The following is a 21,555-nucleotide window of genomic DNA, read 5'->3' as shown; positions in this document are numbered from 1 at the left end:
CGGCTACTTCTTGGATGGATGAACCCTATGCGTGTGCTTCACGCAGTCTGTAACTGGTGGTGTGGCCGATGGAGGCCCCTGCTTGGCCTCTGCACTTGGGTAAAGTCACGTACAGTAAAGGCAGCCCTCAGAATCCCAGGTGGGAACTGCGTTTGCACGCAGCCTCTGAATCAGCGAGACTGCAGGCCTGGGTAGGATGCTAACAGCATCTTTTCCTTGTCAGGCCTGGGGAGGGGCCCAGACTTGCATTTTAACTTGCTCCGGGTGCAGCTGCTGTTGCTAACTCAGGGGCTAACTCAGTGGCAAATCCTAGAAACACAGGGGCATGTGAAAAATTAAATGCTTCCAACTTGGTACTTTCCCCCTTTTAAATACTAGATTTCAGCAGGGAGCAGGAGAATGTGTCTGGGCTAGGGCGGGGAAGGGGAGAGCCCCGGGAGAGGGGCTGTGGAAGAGCAGAAGAAACACAGGAGGAGGAGAGAATGCTGAGGCCGCCGGATTCCAGCCCGGCCCAGAAAGCCTCCCTGAGAGCCGGGCTCCTGACACCTTGACAGATGAGATGTCAGACGCAAGCACAGCTCCTCCACCTCGCTGGAAACAGGAGCTGAGTCACGTACCTGTTTGTCTGAAGCTTTATAAATGAGTTGGGAGACATTAATATTTGTTCTGCTTCTATTTCAGGGTTCAGCAGCCGCAGCTTTTCAAACACCTGGAAAAGAGGGTGAGCCATATTTCCTGTGACACCCAGAGTCTTGTCCAGACCAGGTGTCGCCTGTGCTCTTGCCACGGAGAACGAGAATGAGAAAAACTGTCCCGAGCACCTGCTGCATGGCGGGGGATGTCATGGGAAGGCTGGCTTTCAGGGAGGCTCAGATGAGAAAAAGCAGGTGGATCATGTTTGTACCCAGGGGAGCCGGGGTCACAGCCGCACCGTCACCAGTTACAGAGCGCGGCCTTCCAGCACGGGTGCATAGGGAGCTGGTGCAGAGCACCCCAGGCCTCTGCCCCTTGTGTCCCCAAGACATCCTGCCAGCCAATGTCATCATCTAAGGACAGCCCATCCTCCGCCTTGGGTCTATCTCATTTCCTCTCTTTGCAGCCTTTTGCAGGATTCTGGGATTGGGGTGCCGCAATGGATTGGGTCCAGCAGGTAGCACACCAGACGGTGCCAATCAGATCTGATCCAGCCACTCCCAGGTGCTCCACAGCCCTTGATCTCTCCTGGCACCCACAGGTGCAGCAGGGACTGGGATCTCCGGCCCCTTCTCAGCACTCTGCGCGTGGCCACCGCTGCCTGGGGACCTGTGACTAGGGTGGGCCGGTGCTGTGGGCCTCCCTAGCCTCTCAGCCTGGCGCACACCTTGCTGGGCAGCAGATTCTATTACTGAGCTCCCCAGCTGACTTCTGATCAGACCAGCACGCCATCCCTCAGGCCTGTGCACCTAGGAGCACCTGAGCTGAGCTGACAGGTGACTTTCCAAATGATACTGGCCGGCTCTCCTGCCCCTCTGCTCATGCATGATGACTACATAGAGAAGGCTCTGTTTTCTGATCTGTAAAATGGCTCTGAAGTGAATCATCCATGCCACAACAGCCACAGAGCGGTAGGACTCACGTGATCTGAGCCAGTGGGGCGGCTCCCAAAGGGTGAAGGAGAGAAGCCTTTGGGAGCTGGAAGGGGTTCTGGTGTCAGGCTCAGGGCAGTGTAGGCGGAGGACACCTGCCAGGAGGACGTCGTGCAGAGCTGAGTGGCCTGGCTGACTTTGGCTGAGACACGGAGGGCAGAGCAGGCACAGCCACAAACAGGCTGCCTCCTGTGTCTCAAACAAGCATTCCTCGGCCTCCCTCTTTAGATGGAGGTGACTTAGCTTCCTGTCCACCTCAGGAAAGCAACAGGGCCAGCATCATGGGAGACGGCAAGGGACATGCGACCTCATGGTCAGGTGGACAAGGGGGAGCGGCAGGGGCTGTGGCAAACTGCAGCACAAGCTCTGCCGAAGGGCAGGCTGTGTCTCATTGCCAGGTGATTCCACCACAGGGCAAAACACCGTGTTTCCGGGCCAAGCTGTCCACTGATTTTCACATGGGATCTTCCTACTTTTAAATATTGGTAACTAATAATTGTTTCAAAGGCTGGAGTGAGCCAAGGAGACCACATCTGGGGGCTGGACCCAGCTTCCCTGCTTTCTGATTTCCTCCAATTCCACCTGCTGACCCGCAGGGAAACTGAGGCACAGAACTGCAGGGACCCAAGTGTGACTGAAGAAATTGGAAGCTGCCTTGCATTTTCGGACAGCTGCTAGAATTTACTGTGTTTTTGTTTTAAGCAGGAAGAGCACGTAGTTGTACACGTGTGGGTATCTGTGTACGACTGTTTACCTGTGTCTCTCTGTGGATGTGCACGTCTGTGTGCGTGTCTGTCTGTGTGAATAAATGTGTGCCTCTCTCTGGCCTTTGTGTGTGTGTCTGTTTAGATGCCTCTGTGTGTGCACAGACGGCTGAGAGGATTGGCAGATGAGCATTTCTGTCTTTGGAAATCTGCTTCCCTGGCCCCGGTTTGGCATATGCTTGTGTTAGAAACGTTTTATTTTAGCTGGGCGCAGTTCAGTGTGACAGTGCTTGCCTAGCATGCACAAGGCCCTGGGTTCCATCTCCAGCACCACCACTGGAAGAAGAAGAGGAAGAGGAGGAAGCCGAGGAGGAGGAGGAGGAGGAGGAGGAGAAGAAATAATAAGCCCCCTTCCTCCTTCGGCCCTCCCTTCTGATACTGGGGATGGAACCCAGCCCCTTTTACTTTTTTTATTTTGCAATAGCGTCTTGCTAAATTGCCCAAGCTTGCCTGAAACCTGCTATTGTCCTGTCCTGGGCTCCTGAGTAACCTACATTACAGGCTGTGCCACTTTGCCCAGCTGTCTATCTCTTCGTGAGCAGGGGGCTCAAAACCAGTTTTCTTTTCCATGATGTTTCATGGATGCTCTTTTCTTTTGCAGTACAGGATGACCCCAGGGTTACTGGAGCCTCAGGGATTTCAAAGTCTAGGGAGAAGAAAGAAGTTCCAGGAGCTCAAACTGCTTTTTAGAACCAATTTACCAACTCCTCTGCTCTACAGAGAGCCCGCAGGGCCGTCCTCTCAGCGGGAGGGACAGGCTGGAGGGACCTGCGAGGCCAACAGGCTCTGGGCAGGAGAACTGCCAGGTTCCAGCAAAGCGCCACAAGTACAGAAGCGCAGACCATTAAATGACGGGCACAAGTCGGGCACGATGAGCTCCAGCTTCTTCCCACCATCAGGGCACAGCCCAGAACTCAGGCTCAGCCAGATGCCATTTCTGGAACATGGCAACTTGTTTCCGCCTACCACCTGGCCAGCCGGCCCCATCCGTCCTGGTTCTCTCAGCCCATTTCTGGCCTCCCCAGGACCACATGCACCTGCTCTATGCTCCCCACTTGTAATGGCTGATACATTGTGTCAACTTGACAAGTTTAGAAGCTTAACTAAGTAACTCAGCAGTTGCACATCCTGAGGTATAGAGGATGCTCCTTTGGGTAGCTGTATAAGCTCTAAGATATGATGGTTGAGTCACTGTGTCAATTTGAGAAGTTCAGAAGTTTAGCTAAGCGATTTGGCAGGGGCCAGGGTCCTCATTTGTAAACATCCTCAGCCTGTGCAAGAGGAGGCCAGGGAGATGATGTGAATACTAGACCCACCCTGGAGGGGTAGCCTGCTTACAATATAAGGCAGGAAAAGAGCCTCCCCCTTTGCTCTTGCTGCTTTTGCTGTCCTCTGCTACCTTGAAGTGTTGCCCCTATGCCATGCCAACCTGCCTTAGAGTTAGCTGATTATGGACTGAAACTTCCAAAACTAGTGAGCTAAATAAACCTTTCCTTCCTTAATTTTGGGCATTGGGTATTTTGTCTCAGCAATGAGAGAAAAACAACTAAGACACCACATTTGGCTGAATTCCTTGATTCTCCCTAGTAGATGGGGGAGGGGTCCTTCTCCACATCAATGCCTGAGGCCTGAGCTTAGAGGCCAGCAGAAGGACCGCTGGAGACCAGGAAGGAGAGGGACCCGTCTGTACCACTCTCCGTCTTGCAGGTGGCTGCTGCTCCCCTCTTGTATTTAGACATATTTTTTACCTGGATTTGGATCTCATCCGACAGCTCTCTGGCGAGGCTGTGCAGCTGTCCAGCTCGGGGCTCCTGAGCTTTGACCACCACCCGAAGCCCAGTCCGGCCTTTCACCCGGGCATGCACTGCCATGGCAAAGTTGTACTGCGACGGGAGCCGGATGGATGCCTGGGGAAGACATCAGACATATTTGCAGGGGAGAGGCCCAGGACCCTGCACCCCCAAAGGGGCAGATGGATGGAGACAGGGCCCCGGATTCCCCGGTGCTTGGGTCCTGAGGCCTCTGCCCCCAGCTAAACCCCAGCTGCACACACAGCAGTCAACTTCACATGGTGTGTCACCATTCCCCGAGGGGTGGGGGTGTGGAAGTCCCTGCATTCTCCCTGGGAAGCCCAGGTTCTTATGGTGGAAACCCTGACACCCACAGGAACCTGGGATTCATGGAGTTTCCAGGCAGAGCCTGCTGTCTCAAGATATCTGTGGATGAGTCACATGGCCCGTGTCCCATGTGAACATCTGGGGAAGTCCCTGGTAGTGGGGACAAGACCTTGGCCCCACCAGCGGGAGGAGAACAGGGTTGTCCTATATGATGCAAACTCCGGGATGCTTTCAGGAAATCCTGTCCCTGTGCTGTCCCTGTTCCTAGGACTGCAGCCCCACTGTCCACTGGGGCAGCTCTGACCTCAGTGAGCACAAAGCCAGTGATGGAGGGTCTGCCTGCCTTCCAGCTCTGAGATCCCAGGGGCTGGGAGCCCCGGGCAGAGCTAACAGAAGGGGGCTGTGCCTATAGGGCAAAACATGAGGAGCTCCCCATGATGGCAGAGTGTTGTCATCTGGGGAAGGGGTCAGGAGCTGCAGTCAGGCCCTGGGACCTTCTGGAACTTGTGTGCCTTCCCCCAGGGCTGCACATGTTGATGCCGTTATAGATACAGAGTTGCTCACAGCTGTGGCCCGGATAGGGCCTGACTTCCTGGAGAAGGTTCTTGCGTTGGAAACCTGGTTGCCATGGCAACGTGAGGGAGGTGGGGCCTGTAGGTTCGGGGCTCAGTGCAAGATGACTGGGTGGTTGGGACCTTGGTCTACTCTCATACAGGCTTCCACCTGGGGCCACGCCGAGGCTGGCACCATGCTCCTCAGGCTCCAAAACTGCGCTGCGTCCAGAAACCTTGTCTTCACAAGGTACCCTGCCCAGGTATTCAGTTACAGCAGTGGAACATACTTGCCCTCCCTACTAAGCCACCTGCAGTGCTTGGGGAGGGGAGAAGAGCACCCCTTTGCATGAGGGGAGAAGGCAGACAGGGGCCAGGAACACTGGGCACCAAGGTCCTGCGAGATAATGTGGCAGAACTCTGCTGGCCCCACAGACGCTGGCGTGCGGAGGGCTTCTGGTAGGGTGGTTACCTCGTGGTAGCGCCCTCGGAGGTCCAGGATGTCCCGCTTGGTGACAGACCAGTGGAAGGTCAGGCCTGGTACAGCATTTCCAAAAGAGAACGGGCTCTGGCTGTTGGTGATCCCCGTGACATAGACAGGCATCTAGGGGAGAAGCCAGGCCTGGTAACCACCAGCAATCCCAGCGCTGGGATACCCTCTCTCCCAGAAAGCTTCCCGCTGCGTCGCACAGGGTGCAGGTGTGGGAACTTCTGACGAAACACCCCACAGCCCAGCCAACAGTAGGCCCAGCCGCCACCCACCCTAGCCCTACCCTGCCACGGGATGTGCGTGCCAAGGCCCAATTCTGATACGATCCCCAGCGGCTTTGGGAGGTCTGCAGCCACCTGCAGCAGCACAGCTCACCCACGCCACGTGCTCCACGGGCATGGGAAGGTGGGTGCAGGCATCGGCCGGAAGGATGTGAGGATGGAATCAAGGACAAGGATGCCAGGCCTGCAGGAGAAGCCTCATTGGCGCCCACCTGATGTGGAGTGGGGAGCAGGGCCTGTGCTGAGCTGATAAACAGCAGCTCCGCAGAGGAAGCAGAAGTGGAGACATCTCACATGGGGAACTATGCTCTCCCAGTGCCTCATTCCAAGCCAGGGTTGGGAGCCCAAGACCTCCAGTGCCCACGGCTCCTGCCTTACCTGGGTGCCTGTCCGCATGCGTGTGATGGGGGCCCGGATCCTCACTGCCTGGAGCTGCAGCACCTCCACCTCCACGAGGTCCTAGGATAACAGCCCTGGGGCTCAGGCTGGCTGGGGAGGCTGAGGCTTCTGCTCAGCGTTGCAAGGCTCGGGAGCAGCCACACGCTGTCCCCGCCACTCTCATCTGCTCTGGGCGTGGCTTGTCTCAGGGAATCCCCTCCTGCTCTGTGACCTGCGCACCCATCTGATTCAACTGCTTGAGGTCAGCACGGCAGACCCACTGCAGAGACCGGAGTCTGCTCTTCTCAGGCCTGGCAGCCCCACTGGGGTGAGTCTCAGATCTTCCTGCTACCCTCCTTCATCCTGATCACTGACTCCTATTAGTCTGAGCAGAGATCAACTTTGCTGCGTTCTCCACAGTGCTGCTGACACGTGCTGAACTCAGGCTACCAAAACCCTCCAGCCTTGTCAATGTGTGTGCACGGTGAGCTCGTGTTTTGGGCCCTGTGCTGGAGCAAATGCCTGGCACTCACAGGCCCTCGGTAGCACCCCTTCCCTTCCTGCCCTCTGCTCCTCCCAAGGCTTTGCCCCCTGCGGCTACTGCTGCTTCTGTGGCCTGGCTGGACTCACGGCACCGGAAACCTCAGAATCCCATGCTTGGCAAGGGCACGCACCTGCCTGGCCTCTCAGACTCAGCTGGTGGGCCTTGTGCTGCTGAGGGCCATAGGACCTTCTCCCAGCCTTCCCTGGGGCCCAGCAAGGTCGGACACAGAGCAGAGAGAGGGCCTTAGGGAGCTCAGATCGGGCGCCTCTGGCTGAATTTTCAGCTGCCTGCCCTCTTGGCCACCTGGGCCCTGGGGACGAGGAAGAGGAGCCAATTCCTGATGCTAAAACCCTTCCTTTCGGGTGAGGGAATCAAAGCAGGGCCTCTTCGGCTCCTGCACTTTACTCTCCGGGCCACCTGTCTGCACCCTGCACACCACCAGGACAGCGTCACACGCTCAGTGCTTTCTTGTCGTCTTTGTGGTATCGCTACACAGAAATTGTGGCATGCCGCGCAGCCACTTCAAAAGCCTTTGCGGTTTAACCAGGATACCTGGAGGCCAACGCTGGAACTGCTGGGAAAAGGAGTCAGTGAGTGAACGCCAGTGGGATCAAAGTCAGCCTTGGGACTTGTCGGGCCCCTGCAGGGCAGCATACTCGGCCGAGCCTGCGGGCGCTGTGCTTAGATGCTCTGAGTACAGAGCCCTCCTGGGGGCATGTGGGACGGGGACAACAGACATCTGAGAGGACGCTTGTCCACAGCCACTGCGCGTGCCCTGGCACTGTCCTTAGCGCAGCAGCTTCCCGTGTAGCTTTGAGAGGACCACAGAGTGGAATCCCTGTGATGCCCCTGCACATCACGGAGGGCAAAGATGTCAGGGGCCCCCACATGCCCTTGTACTTCTCATCCCTGAGCCTTGCGGGGGTAGGAGACCAAAGGGCGCCCAGCCTGGGAAAGAATGGAAACTGGTGTCTCCCTACCAACAAGGGGCAGGGAGACCCCTCCCGGGGAGAGGACCACTCCAACTTGGCCCCCCAACTCCTCTGTGACTACAGAAGGGGATCTGGGAATGTCCTCATGCTGGCAAAGACACTGGGCGCAGACTTAGCCTCTAGTGGCGCAAAAGACATTCGTGGATGACTCGGGTTTTCTTTTTCCCCTGAGATACAAATCCAGCTCTCAAAAACGCTGGGTTTCCAGTTACCCACGCTGACGGTGCACACCTCTGTCACACACAGTGTGGCTCTTCCCACTCAAACCCTGATGGAAAGGAAGGTGCTGAGGGCCCAGGGCTCTGATGTCATCCCAGGGTGCAGGGCGGTGGCCGTGGGCCCCTGGCTGGTTTCTTAGATAACTCATAGGCAGAGTGGATGGTAACAGAATACATGAGGGTGCCATGAGGACGGGGAGGTGAACATAAAGCGTTTGCCAGTGCTATGGCTGCCACCACCTGAAGGCTGGGTCCCGTGTGAAGCAGCTGGAAGACATGGGCTGACCCAGCCTGGCGAGGGGCAAGCTCAGGCTGCCCTCAGGCAGGGAGACTGCAGACCCCGAGGGCAGGACCACGACCCTCTGAGAAGCTTCTCAGGAGGCAGAGCCCAAGACCAGGGCTCCCACAGTTGCTGCACCCCTGGCCACACTGAAACCAGCAGCCTGGGACCCAGGGTGCCCACCCCAGAGGTCCCTACCCAGGGCAGGTTTGGAGGGGCCAAGCCCAGGCAGCACGTCTGATACCTGGGAGATGACGATGACCTTGCCGGTCTCTGCATCCACTGCCTGCACGACTCCTGACACGGTACCGTTGCCAACGGAGAGCCCTTGCACCAGCCCCGTGCCACCCACGACGGCGATGCTCTCATTGCTGATGGAGAAGAGGATGTTGGACTGGGGCTGCGGGCCGCCCTCCGAGGAGATCTGTGGGTGAGAAGCAGCGGTGACTACCATTACCTGTGTCCACTGCCACCCACATAGCTGTCACGGGGCTGGAACAGGGCCCCTGGAGGCTGCATTGCTGGGGCCTGGTGGCAGGGGTGGGATAAGGTAGACAGGACAAGGCTCTGAGCACCTACCTGCATCACAGCCCCAATAATCAGCGTCACCTTCCTGGGCATCAACCTGAATGGGGGGAACACCTAAGGTGGAGACAGAAAAGAGGGCCCAAGGGATCAAGCTGATGTCAGCCACACACACGTCACACTCAGCATCCTGACAGCAGTTCTCAAAGTGGTCTGCAGCCAGCAGTACTGGCATGGCTGGGGACTTGCTAGGAACATATGCCCTGGCCCAGGTGAGACACCCAGAGCCAGAGGCGGGCCCTGGGGTCCAGGACCTGACAAGCCCTTAGGGACCCACTGGTGCACGTCCAAGTTTATGATGCTCTCGCGTTCGAGTCTCCTGAGTCCTCTTTTGAATGTTGCTTGTGTCACTAAATATTTCCAGACTTCTGAAATGAAATGCCTTTCCAACAGTGCCCTCCTTCACTGGCCTCCAAACCTTTCTCGCTAGGGAAGAGGGAGCAGCCAGAGTGGACAGGGATGGGAGGGCACCGGCCCTGTGCAGGGCAAAGACCCACGTCCTTCTCAGGCATCCCTTGCAAGTCCTGCTTGGTGTGACAAGTGCTGCCGGTGAACGGCAGAGAGGCTGCTGTGTGCCAGAGGATTGGTTTTGCAGGCTGTGCTATTTATAGGTGGAAATGAATTCCTCCGCACAGTAGGAGGAAGGTGCACTTCCATCTGGAGACACAACTGCCTCCACCAGCTTGGGAGCGCAGATTAATAAAGCCAGCCAGGGCCGTGCAGTCTAGGCCCGCGGTGGAGGCAGGCAGCATCCGGTCTAAGGCCGCCGCTAATGGATGCATTTGGGCAGGGTTTCCTGGCTCTGGTTGCCTTGGCCTCTGGCTACAGTGGAGTGACTGTGAAAACCTAATAAATGACACGAGAAGGCTCACATCACACATGGAGACCACATGGGGACCTCAGAGTTCGCCTCACGCAGGAGCTGCCTGCACCAGGAGTTGACTTTCTGGTCCCCTCTGCTTGCACGGCCCCATGGCTGGTACCCACTGCCCTCCAAGTACCTAGCCTGAGGATGGGAACAGATGGCTGAGTTCTCCCACTTGCGACCCAACATGTGCCTGGCACCCCTACTTGGCCACATTTCCCGGTAACAGTCCCCGCCTGTGCCCTTGCCGTAGGACAAACCTCACCCTTCCTCAGAGCCTCACAGACTTCCTGCACCACAGAGCGATGGGAGAGTCGCCAGGCCCCCGAGTGTCGGTTCCACCAGTTCAGTGGTGTTGCTCTCAGACCCTGTGACTGATCTGAGGCCAGGGCAGGGCACAGGCTCTCCGTGGTGGCAAAGACACGCCCCTCTCCAACAGGAAGAAAAGAACCCATTTTACCTCGATCTGCTGTGGGGCTGAGGTGATCCTCTGTCCAGCTTTATCAGTCACACTGGCAGTCAGACTGGTCTGGCCAATGGCCATGCCATGCACAAGGAATGCGGCCGTGTAGTCGTCGAGGGCTTCGTCCAGGGCCCTGAGATGGAGGGGAGCGCTGGAATCCCTCCTTGGGAGAGGTGGAGGCAGGACCCGTGCTGTCCCCGAGGTGTCCTCCCTGACCCCTGGCGGGACTCACACTAATGTGACAATCTGGGAGGCTGCCCGGAGCTTCAAGTCCATGAAGGCAAAGTACTTGGCCAGGAAAGGTTTCTTGTAAGAGTCCAGCACGCGGACGTGGGCCTTGACTGTCTTCCCAATCTCCACCTGTGACATGAGCGCCAGAGGCTGGGGGCAGCATTTCTTCAAAGGACCAGTTCCCCGACTGCGGCACCTATGACTCTATGACAGCTTTGCTGACCTCAAACCTAAGGACCTGAGAACTTGGGCCATCACCTGGGATAACCTCTGGACTCAGCCAACCAACAAACGAAAAGCAATTAAATACTTGCTGTACCCCAGGCTGGGGGTGGGTACAGAGAAACACAAATTCCATTTCCTACTCTTAACAGACTAAGAATCTAATTAAGGAGATTAGATAGCTCTTAGAACAGCGGCAGGCATACAAAAGGAGCTCAATAAATGCTCACTGACCCAAGAGCCCAGACCTACAGCAAGTAGAGATCAGAAATGCTTAATGAGAACAGAGAATGCTAGTAAGAAAATTAGCAGCGGAAACAGGACAATTGGAGAACACTCAAAGCTAGGTAAGAGAATATTCACCTCCTAACTAACAATACACTGTAGCTGAGGAGTCTAGGCCACACAAACGTTCCCCTACGCATTATCAACTGCTGCATCTACTAGGAAAAACAGGAACCTGACGGCAGCGCTCTGGAAGCCTAGCCTCACTTACCTCAGCTATTTGGAGTCATAAAAACCCCTGTTTACAAGAAAGAAAAACCGAGATCTGTTCTTTATCCACTTTCCAAGAGCTCTTGGAATTGGTGAGTTTTATGCATTTGCCACTGAAATCCCAGAGGATCTACCTCCTGTATTCTGGGGAGAAAGTTCCTGCTCAGTAAGGTGTGTACCTGGCTGCTGAGTCACCACCTTGAGCCACAGAACATGAATTCCCACATCAAGGGCAATGTGGAGCCAACCTGGAGTGGAATTTACTGCCAACTCTTACTGGTGTCAACGGGGACAAGGAAATATAACATCAGAAGCAACCTTGTGCCTACCACACAGTGTGAAACCAGGACAAACAGCAACAGCCACGAGGACAGCACTGTCACAGCCGTGTGGCTTTTTAGGTTTCTATGGATCAGCAGAGGGACCGCATCAGGAAGCTTGCACCAACCTTGTCCACCACTCGGACGTACAGTTCCTGAATGTCTGAGACGTGAACGACAGCCTTTGCCGGGGACGAGAAGGCCAGGCACAGGTCGTGGATCATGATGGTCGTGGAGCCCGGGAGCAAAGGGTGCACCTGTGAGGTAGAAGTGGCTTGGTCACAGAACTGCGAACTCCTTTCTGCTCACGGGGCCTTGAGCAGTGCCTCACCTCATGGAAGGCCATCACCCAGGGATTACCAGGCTAGCACTTGGAAGCACCAGACAGGGACGATCCTAACCCAGACAGGGCTCTGCCTACCTCTGGTCAGCCAGCATGAGCTGGGAATACAGACACAGAGAGAGCACTGATCTAACTGCACATTTTACAGAAAGAAGAAAATGGGCATTTGCATGTTCTGTGTTTGTCTACACAACACAGGCTTGCTGCAACTTGTATCACTTGGGCGTACATTTCAACTGGGTGCTTTTCTGGGCTGGGCAAGCACGGACAAGTCATGAGGCTGTGGGGGAGCACACAGGCTGTCGCACATCTGGACGTGGTGCTGTTGCTTGCTGTTTACAGTCTCATATCTGGGGGTGGCGAGGGTAAGGCATACAGTAAGCCGTTTAATATCTGCAAAGCTACAATTTCGGTATCAGGAGCCCGTAAAAATCCACCAGGTTTTGGACCCAAGGGAGACAACTAACTGTGATCACATCACACCTTGGTTAGAACTCTTCAGCGGCTGCCCAGTACACAACAGAGGCACAGGCTCAGTGCAGCCAGGTCATCCCACAGCACACTGCCCCATGGTCCTTGAGCTCCAGCCACACTGGCCTCTTCTCTGGTCCTCGCAGTCAGAGAGTTCCTGCCTGTCTGCCTTGGGGCCTTGCAGTCTACCTTGAAGACCTGGGACTCTTGGACTGGGGGTGCAGCTCAGTGATAGAACACTTGCCTAGCATGAGCAAGACCATCCCTAGCCCTTAAATGATGGTTTGGGGACGCTTCTTTTCCCGGCCTTACCCGATGGCTCCAACTGAACTTTCAGGCACTGGTTTCCCTTATCCTCCTAGCGGCTCATCACTATTCGTAATTCGGGATGGATGCCAGCACCTCTTCAGCTTCCCCTTTGGGCTGTCCTCAGCCCACGGTAGCCTCAGGAGGGAGCCAGGTACCCGGCATAGCCTATCCCCCTGTACCGGTGCCTTGCTTAGATAAAGGGTCACGGCTCTGAGGAATTCTGATAAAGTACAGAAACTCGATGCTGCTTCAGTCTGCTTGGCTGTATCACAGACAGCAAAACCAGCTTAGTTAATAAGGACTTGGAAATTCCACAAAAAGCTCTGCAAAGACCATGTGCCCTCATCTATTCGGGAAGTACTGATTCTCATCCAACCCCTTTGATGTATAGATGGGGAAATTGAGCCCTGGATGATGCGACAGGAACAGAGCTTTGAAGGGATAGTGCTGAGGACCAGACGTAGGTAGCCTAGTCCCAGTCTGGGGCTTCCTCTTGCATACCCTCCACTTCCTGGGAGAACAGGACTGGGTGCCTCCAGCAACCAGAACAGAAGCTCCTGGCAAGACAGGAGGAAGAGGAGTCCGCAGGAAGTGGCCCTACTGAGGAAAGCCCACGCCCACAGGTAGCCGGAGGCATGCAGGACCGGCAAGCTGAGCCTGGCTGCCAACAGCCAGTATAACGGAGCTCAAGGGCACAGCTACACAGACAAGGCATGTCTGGGTCATTTCCTAAGACGGCTTCAAGTAGATCGACCCAGATCTCCGGGGCGGGAGCTATGCTTATGCTCCAAAACGACAGGGATAGGATTTGAGTTGCCGCACAGCCAGCTTGGTATTAAATGGAGGCCAAGGAGTGGTCAGGGAGCCACCGGGTGCCTGGGTTTGCTGTGAATGATTATTACATTTCTCTCCGAGGAAGCCCATTGTGAAATCACAGGGAGGAGTGGAGTTTTCCTTGAGAACACAGTCTGAGGCCCGGATCCGATGCTCACGTGGAAGCTGCTGCTGTCAGGAGCTGGCATGTCCTTCATAAGACGAGGAAATTACAGTGCGCCCACTGCCCCCAGACCCACGCAGGAGAACGCAGGCGGAGGCCCCACCACCACCTTCAAAGGGACCATTTTGCATTTTTTAAACAAAGCCATAAAATGGTGGTGGGGAAATCAATTCTTCTTCCACTCCATTTCCCAGAGGACGGACGTCTTGCCACCTCTGGATGACAGAAGTGGTGGAAGGTGTCAAGCCGCAGTCACAGGAGGGCCTGGCCTACCCCACACCCCGGCGCGCATCAGCTCCCGTCAGCCCCGTCATGGTGCTTCCAGGGGGGGCTCTCGAGGCCACGCAGGAGAGAGACGCTGTGTACAGGGAACCGAAGGCGTGGCTGCCAGCTGCTGGCAAAGTGGCGCCTGCACTGAGTGTGTCCAGACTGCACGAGTGGCCCACACCGCCCTGCTCCTCCCAGCATCTGTCTGGGACCCAGGTGCTGCTTGGTGAGAATGCCTGGGAGGGAGAGGAGGCGGGCCAGCCCACACCGAGCACAAATTCTGATTTCTGTGTTGAAGGTGCCACCTGAGAACGTCAGCAATAACTGAGCCCAAGGGAGAGTCCTGTCATCGGCTGGGAGACAGCGAATGCATTACAGCTCATTAAGAAACCACGACATCCAGAGGCGCCCGCCAGGCCCCAGGGTTCTGGCTGTGTCCTCTCGGCTCCCCGCTTCCCTGGGCTCTGATCACACTTCAGACTTGTCTCCTGACGGGGTGTTTTGGAGAGGAGCGAGGACCCTATCAGTATTTCTGAGTGTCACTGGAGCCATCAGCTTCCATTTCCTCCAGTAGGCTCGGCCATGTGTGGTGGGCTATGCCCCGCCTGCAAGAGGGTGAGACCTACGCCCTGGGTGCTCAACCCTCAGAGCCCACAGGGAATAACGGAGCTGGTACAAAATCAAGGCACCACGGAGGGCCAGCTCTGGCCCCTTGAGGGTGGGGCTGGGGACATGCACCATGACTCAGAGGCCAGGCTCACAGATACACCTGCGTGCAGCTCACAGACACACCTGTGTGCAAACTCACAGACATACCTGCGTGCAAGCTCACAGACACAACCTTGCAGCCACCACCTCCCACAGGCCTCATTCCCAATGCGCCTACATGGACGCCCAACCATGCCATGACGCCACACGTCACAGGGCCAGGACAGACGGCGGCTTTGTCACTGCTGTAGCCCTGGCACCAGCACAGCGCCTGGCGCATGGCAGGCACAGGAGCCTTGCTGAATCAGCGCACTGACTGGGAGTGTTAAGTGATCAGCGCACAGTGGGTCTCTTCCTTCCCCTTGCTCTTACAGTGATGCAGGCTCTGCTCAGAGCACTCATTTTGAAATGCAGGGAATCTTGGAGAAGAAAAAAGCTGTAAGTTTAAATCAGGTAAACACCCCTCTGTGCCAGCCAGCCAAAAATGAAAGAAAGGCACCCTTGCGAGCAGAAGTAATCACAGCCCCACACAGCCCGATGCATTGTGTGGGCATAAAGAGCGCCACCAGAGCTCCGTTGCGCGACGCACACTTGTCTTGCAGAGACACTGCCAGGAAGCCGCGCACACCCAGGGGCCATTCTTGTGTCCCGAATGTGCATCAATAGGGAAGAAGCAAGCATTTTCTAGGAGCTGAGTGAGGAACGGCTGTGGGCTTTCTTGTCTCTCTGATTAAGGGAAATGAGAATGCAGCTAATTAGCAGCTGGAAAACGCCAAAAGAATGTGTGAATGTGTCCTTCAGAAACAGTTCCCTGAAGGAGCTGTGAGGAGGACCTGTCACAGATTATCAACACTGTCTAAAATCCCTCCTGTGGGTTATGGGACCACTTTACACCTGGAGTTGTGGGACTCTGCCCCAAACCCTAGACGGGAGGAAGCAGAAACCAGTGGGCAGGGTCCTCGTGGGATGTGCTGGGTCAGGAGGAGCTCTCGGGGGCCTGGGTCACAGGTGCCAGCCTAGTCCTGAGGCCACACTTGCCTGAGGCACTCTGTCCCACTCAACAAGAGCCGACCAAAGCAACGCGGATGGGACAGTAACCTGTCCACAGTGCAGAGGGAGAACTGTGACAGCTCGGCTGCGGCCCTGTGTAACACGGGGGCACTGATATTTGTTGAAAATCCAGAGGTAATCTGGAATGGCAGCATTTTTGGGCTGCACAGGGCTCACAGCTCTCCTGGGGAAACTTGGTTCTGATGCTGGAATCTCACCCTGACTCTTTCAACAAGTGTCCGGCTTCTGCTTGAATGACTCTAGCTTCTCACTACCTACAGAGGCAGCCCAGTCCACCGCTGACTCTTAGGCCTGGACAAGAGTCTCTCTTCAGACACGTATCTGCCCGTGGGGCTTAGTCAAGTGGTCCTGCACCAGGTCAATGAGGTGTCAGTGGCAATTTTCACAACTCTCCTAACCTGAATGCGGCTTCTAGATAGCACAGGTGTTGTGATTAATCTCTAGAAGGACAGCAAGATGGGGCACATCTCCAGCTCTCAGAGTCACTTACAATTGAAGGCTTCCCTTTTAGTATCATGGGCTTGATAAGGCACGTTCCTCACCTGGCAGTAGGATGAATGGCTGAGGAATTACTTCTTTCATACAGGGAATAAAAATGCTGAGGGGGCTGGGGTAGAGGCACACATCAGTAGTCCCAGCTACTCAGGAGACTGACACAGGATGGCTGCTTGACCAGCTCAGCAGCAGCGAGACTTGCAATTCACACACACTGGTCCCCAGTGGTGAGCAGATGTGCTCGCCACTGGGAGGCACAGCATCACTCGAGAGGCCCTGCCCTCTGTGAGCCTGCCCGGCTTCTCACTCCTTCCCTGGGAGTGCACCGTGTGAAAACATCCTCACCACAAGACAGCCAGAAAACACAGCCAACACCACAGAAGGTTTAAAAGCAAAAACCAACTAAAATAACTAAAACATCTGTCTCTTCTTCTTTCTTTCATTCTTTTTCTTTTCTTTCTTTCTTCCTCTTTCTTTTTCTTTCTTTCCTTCCTCCCTCCCTCCCTTCCTTCCTTCCTTCCTTCCTCCCTCCCTTCCTTCCTTCCTTCCTCCCGAGACAGGGTCTCACTGTGCTCCCTGGCTGGCCTAAATATCCTGGGCTTAAGGATAATCTGTCTCACATATCTGAGTAGCACAGACTACAGCTCCTCCACCCCTCCATGCCCCACTAACTAGAACTTTATAAAAGGATGGATATTTCGCAAACAACTAGAGATTTCTGTTTCCTCTTGGAAAATCAACCTTACATGGCTGCATAGCTGCACATCAAAAGCCAGATGGAGTTTCTGCACAACAGCATGTGAAGTCTATTGCTTGCCCCTCAGGTGATGATCATAATACAACCGTTGGAGGCCTCAGGACATGGTTCTGACCACACACAGTGAATGATGAGATGTTTATGCACACAAATCTGAAATGCAGAGGAAGTACAAGAATGTGCCGTACCTAAAATAGGACCCACCTGCCCAATTCTCCTAACTCATCAAGGGAGAGACTGCCTCAGGCACTCAACCCCTACAGCCAAGAGAGAAGGAAGCCTGGCTACTGCTCCAGCGGGTGGCAGACCTTGGCAACATCCACATGGCACTGGTTTTAGGTCCATGCAGAATCCAAGAGTTGTGTGGTCAGGAAGGCTTCCAGATTTCAGAAGAAGGCCTGGGAGGCCAGGCAGTGTGCCCCTGAGAAGGCAGTGTGTGAAACTGTGAGTGTGAAGCCAAAGGTACAGTGGAAACCCCAGAAGTTTGGAGAAGCCAAGAATGTGGATCATCTGAGGAAAACTTCGAGGAGGGAGCAAAGCCAGCCCAAGAGAGAAGCCATGGGAGCTGCAACCACTAGAAGAGCCATAGGGATGGCCAGGGCCACCCAGGCCCTTTGGAGTTCACAACTTGCCACAGATTGGCTCAGATACTGTACAGAGAACTACAGGATATGTTTGCCCTGCTGAATTCTGGACTTGCTTTGGCCCCATTCCTTTCTATCTCCCTATTTGTACCCTTTGGAATGGAAATATCTACCTTGTGCCATTGAGTGTTGGAAGTGTTTAACTTTCTTTTCAACTGTACAGGGGCTTGCAGCTAAGCTTTCGCCTTAAAGCTCAGAGGAGACTTTGGACTGGGACTTTTCAGCAATGCTCAAATTATTAGGACTTTGGCAACTACTAGAGATGGACTACATGCCTTTTGCATAAAGGGATGTGCAGGAGCCTTTGTGGGACCAGGAAAAAAATGTTATGGCTTGTGTCTAGATGTTCCCCCAAGGTCTCATGTAGTCATAGGTGGGGCTTTTTCAGACGTGGCTAGATCTGGAATGTGTGATGCTGGGATTAAGGGTGTGTGATTACTAAATTAGTGTACTGATAGGTTTCACACTCACCTTAATCCTCGTAGCCTAGATAGAATATAAAAAGGGCAGAAAGAAGCTGCTATTGTCGCCACTGGTTGCTTGCTTGCTTTTGCAGTCTTCTGCCTGCCAGAGACTGTTTCTCCTCTACTGTGTCCAGCTGCTGTGCCACCCCGCTGTAGAGCCAGCCAACTATGGACTGAAACCTCTATAAACTATAAGCTAAATAAACCTTTCCTCCTTTAGCTTTGAGTGTTGGGTATTTAGGGGTATCTCTCTCTCTTTCTGTGTGTGTGTGTGTGTGTGTGTGTTCTACATACATAATAATAAGCCAGTTCCCCTAGAAGAAAACCAGCAAATTATAGTGAGCTCCAGGGTGAGGGAGAAGTATCATAGTTTTTGTAATGTACGAACTAAAATGTCCACTTTCCAACATTGCAGGAGATGAAAAGAAATAGGAAAGTATGGCCTGTATGCCAGAAAAACAGCAGGAGCAGAAACTGCCTGTGAGGGCACACAAATGTCAGATTTACCAGAAAAAAGCTGTCAAAATAACCACGACAAATATGTTCAAAGAAAAAAAAGCAAACAATGATTAAAGAAGAGTATTTGATAATAATGTCCTATCAAATAGAAAAGACAAATTAGAGAAAAGAATGAAGCAGAAATTCCTAAATCAAAAAGTAAAACAACTGAGTTGAACATTCACTAGAGAGCTCAAGAGTAAATGTGAACTTGTAAGAGAAAGGACTGACAAACTTGATGACAGTGATAGAAATGATGTCATGTGAACAAAAGAGAGGGAAGAAAACGAGGAGAGCCATAGAAAGACATGGGACAGCACCAGGTACTCCAACACAGGTCTAGTGGGACAGCCATAAAAAGAAGAGACAGAAGGCAGGAGAAAAACCTTCAGAGCAATAATGACTCAAAACTTCCTAAAGTTATTAGAAGATATGAATCTACACAGTCAAGAAACTCAATGAGATCCATGTCAGATAAGCACACAGAGATTCGCAGACAGACACAGCTGACTGCCACGTGGTGAAAGTCACCTGGAAGGAGACTGACTGTCACTAGAGCTGCACATCATCCTGTAGGCCGGTAAGCGTGCCAGAGAGAAAGGGGGACATAGGGCAGAAAGGAAGAAGCCTTTTGGGGTCAGCACATCCTGACACCTTCCGCAGAAATGATCCTTGTGAAGGACCCTGCAGCTGACAGGAGCAGTAAACCAAACCACAGCTTGAGTGATGCTCATGGGATGGGGTAGAGCTCAGTGGTACAGCACATGCTGTTCAAATGAAACGCTTAAAGCCAAAGCGTTAGGGAAGAACTCCAGAAAGGAGCAAGAATTAAAACAGGCTCATCATTTATAAGACAACCCCCAAAGGCTAAGGGCTGGCTTCTGATAAGAACAATGCAGGCTGGAGGCTGGAGGATAACATTCAAAATGCCCAACTAACCAACCCCAGGGGAAGACCTCTATCAAACTCCATAAAGCTACATCCATCTTTCAAAACAGAAAATAAAATAAAGATAATCAAAAACTAAAAGAATTTGTTCCTCGCAGATCTGCCTTATGAGAAATGACAAGGACAGTTCTTCAGACTGAAAGCCAGGGGCTCCATACAGGAACTCCAACCCACACAGAACACAAAGAACAGCTGCAAAGGTAATTAGGGAATTATAAAAGACAGCAGAAAGGCATGTTTCTTTTCTTTTCTTAACTGAATTTAAAACCAACCATGCAAAACAACATGTATATAAGGCACTTCAGGGCCCAGAATACACAGAAATGTAACATTGGCCAATAATGACAAAAAAGAGGCATGTGAGCAGTGACGTCAAGGATTAGGGCATTGACACTGGACGGTGACCAGATCCACAGGAACAAACTCAGCAATGAAGAAGAAGGGCTTAATACAGCAAAAGCTGTAATTATACACTTGCTCTCCTTCCTTTACATAGTTTCCTTTAGATACATAAAATTATGTAAAGGGATCATTTTAACTGCAGACTTTGGGCTAGTAACATTTATAGATGTGATATATATATATATATGGATATGTACCACAGGAAGGCAGAAAGAGTGGAGCTCCACAGGACTGATGTTTATTTCATGAAAATGAAGTCGGTGCACATCTAAAGCTGTTCTGATGTTAAAATGTGGACAGTAAACCCAGAGCAACCCCTAAGGAAACACCTCAAAAAGACACTGAAAAAATTCATTCACAAAATTATAATAGTAAGTTGGAAAATATGGACTTAATGTAAAAGTAGTAAAGGAGGAACAGAAAAACAAGAGACATGAGAAATATGGACAAAAAGTAAACAGCAAACATAATTCCAACACTATCAATAAGAACATTAAAAGCAAATGGATTAAATAATTTAATCAACAGGCAATGACTGTTAAGACTTTTTAAAAAAGATTCAGCTACATGTTATTTACAAGAGATATTTTACACTAAAAGAGACAAATATATTGAAAGGATGAAAAAATACTGCATACCAACAACTATAAGAAATATGGAATCAGTATACTAGTATTACACAAACATACAATAGACTTTAAAACAAAAAAAGTTACTAGAGATAAAGAGAAGCATTTTATAAGATCCCTTAAAAGAGTCAATTTGTCAGGAAGATGTAACCATCACAAATGTATATGCATCTAGCAAGACAGCCCCAGAATATAAAAAGCAGAAATGGAGACAGAAATACACAATTCAACAATAATAACTGGATACTTCAACACCTCTCTTTCACAATGGATAGAACAGCGAGGTAGATGAACAAAGAAATGAAAGATTTGAATGATACAATGAACCAACTAGACCTAACATGCATCTTTAGAATACTACAGCCAAAGATTACACAAGAAAAACGTGCATTCATCCAAAGTACCCATGGGACAATCCACACAAGCGTGTCCAGTCAGACACACTGGCTTTCCTGAGCCACAGTGAGTATGCACTGTTTCGGGCCATGTATAAAATATAAAATGTATGATACAGTTAACGTATGTAAGTAACAAAACACTCAAAAAAATTTTTTTTATAAAAGGCATGTCCAACCTATGGGCCTGAAGGATAGACCTTGTGCTGGGCCATACAACAAACGTGTATGAATTTAAAATGATAGAAGCAATACAAAGTGTACTCTCAAGCTACAACAGACTGAAGTTAGGAATCAATGACAAAAATTTTGTGAGATTAACAAATATGTGGAAATTAAACAACATACTCCCAAATAACTAATGGACAAAAGAAACAAACAAAAACAATGAATTTAGAGAAACTTTAGATGAACAAAAATGCAGACACAGAGAGCAAATTTTTGAGATGCAAAGGGAGAGAAATACATGGAGGCAAAAAAAAAAAAAAGCCCTTATTGGACCAGGGATATGGCTCAGTGGCACAAGCGCCTGCTTGGCAAGCGCAAGGTCCTGAGTTTGATTCCTGGTACCCCTCCCCTACAAAAATGCCTTTGTTAAAAAATAGTAAGAACAATCACAAATCAAGGGGCTGGGGATTTACCTCAGCGGCAAAAGCGCCTGCCTGGCAAGCGCAAGGTCGTGAGTTCAGTTCCTGGTACCGGAGAAAAACCAAAAAAAAAAAAAAAAAAAAAAAAA

The 21,555-nt window shown here is 52.4% G+C and overlaps 1 protein-coding gene across 1 annotated transcript in view; it reads right to left on the bottom strand.

Annotated features, from left to right (window-relative positions):
- Window positions 1–21,555, bottom strand: part of Nup210 (nucleoporin 210kDa) — a 133,877-nt gene that overhangs the window by 13,245 nt on the left and 99,077 nt on the right. Inside the window, exons 21-29 of the mRNA XM_005386982.2 lie at window positions 11,550–11,678; window positions 10,386–10,513; window positions 10,151–10,286; window positions 8,820–8,882; window positions 8,485–8,664; window positions 6,207–6,287; window positions 5,530–5,661; window positions 4,138–4,296; window positions 618–709 (exon numbers count right to left, since the gene is read on the bottom strand). Of these exons, the coding sequence (XP_005387039.1) occupies window positions 618–709; window positions 4,138–4,296; window positions 5,530–5,661; window positions 6,207–6,287; window positions 8,485–8,664; window positions 8,820–8,882; window positions 10,151–10,286; window positions 10,386–10,513; window positions 11,550–11,678 (1,100 nt within the window). The remainder of the gene's footprint in view (window positions 1–617; window positions 710–4,137; window positions 4,297–5,529; window positions 5,662–6,206; window positions 6,288–8,484; window positions 8,665–8,819; window positions 8,883–10,150; window positions 10,287–10,385; window positions 10,514–11,549; window positions 11,679–21,555) is intronic.

Source organism: Chinchilla lanigera, unplaced genomic scaffold (genome assembly GCF_000276665.1).
Source record: "Chinchilla lanigera isolate Chin_1 unplaced genomic scaffold, ChiLan1.0 scaffold00028, whole genome shotgun sequence".
Taxonomy (NCBI): Eukaryota; Metazoa; Chordata; class Mammalia; order Rodentia; family Chinchillidae; genus Chinchilla; species Chinchilla lanigera.
This window is presented reverse-complemented; position numbering and strand designations above follow the sequence as displayed.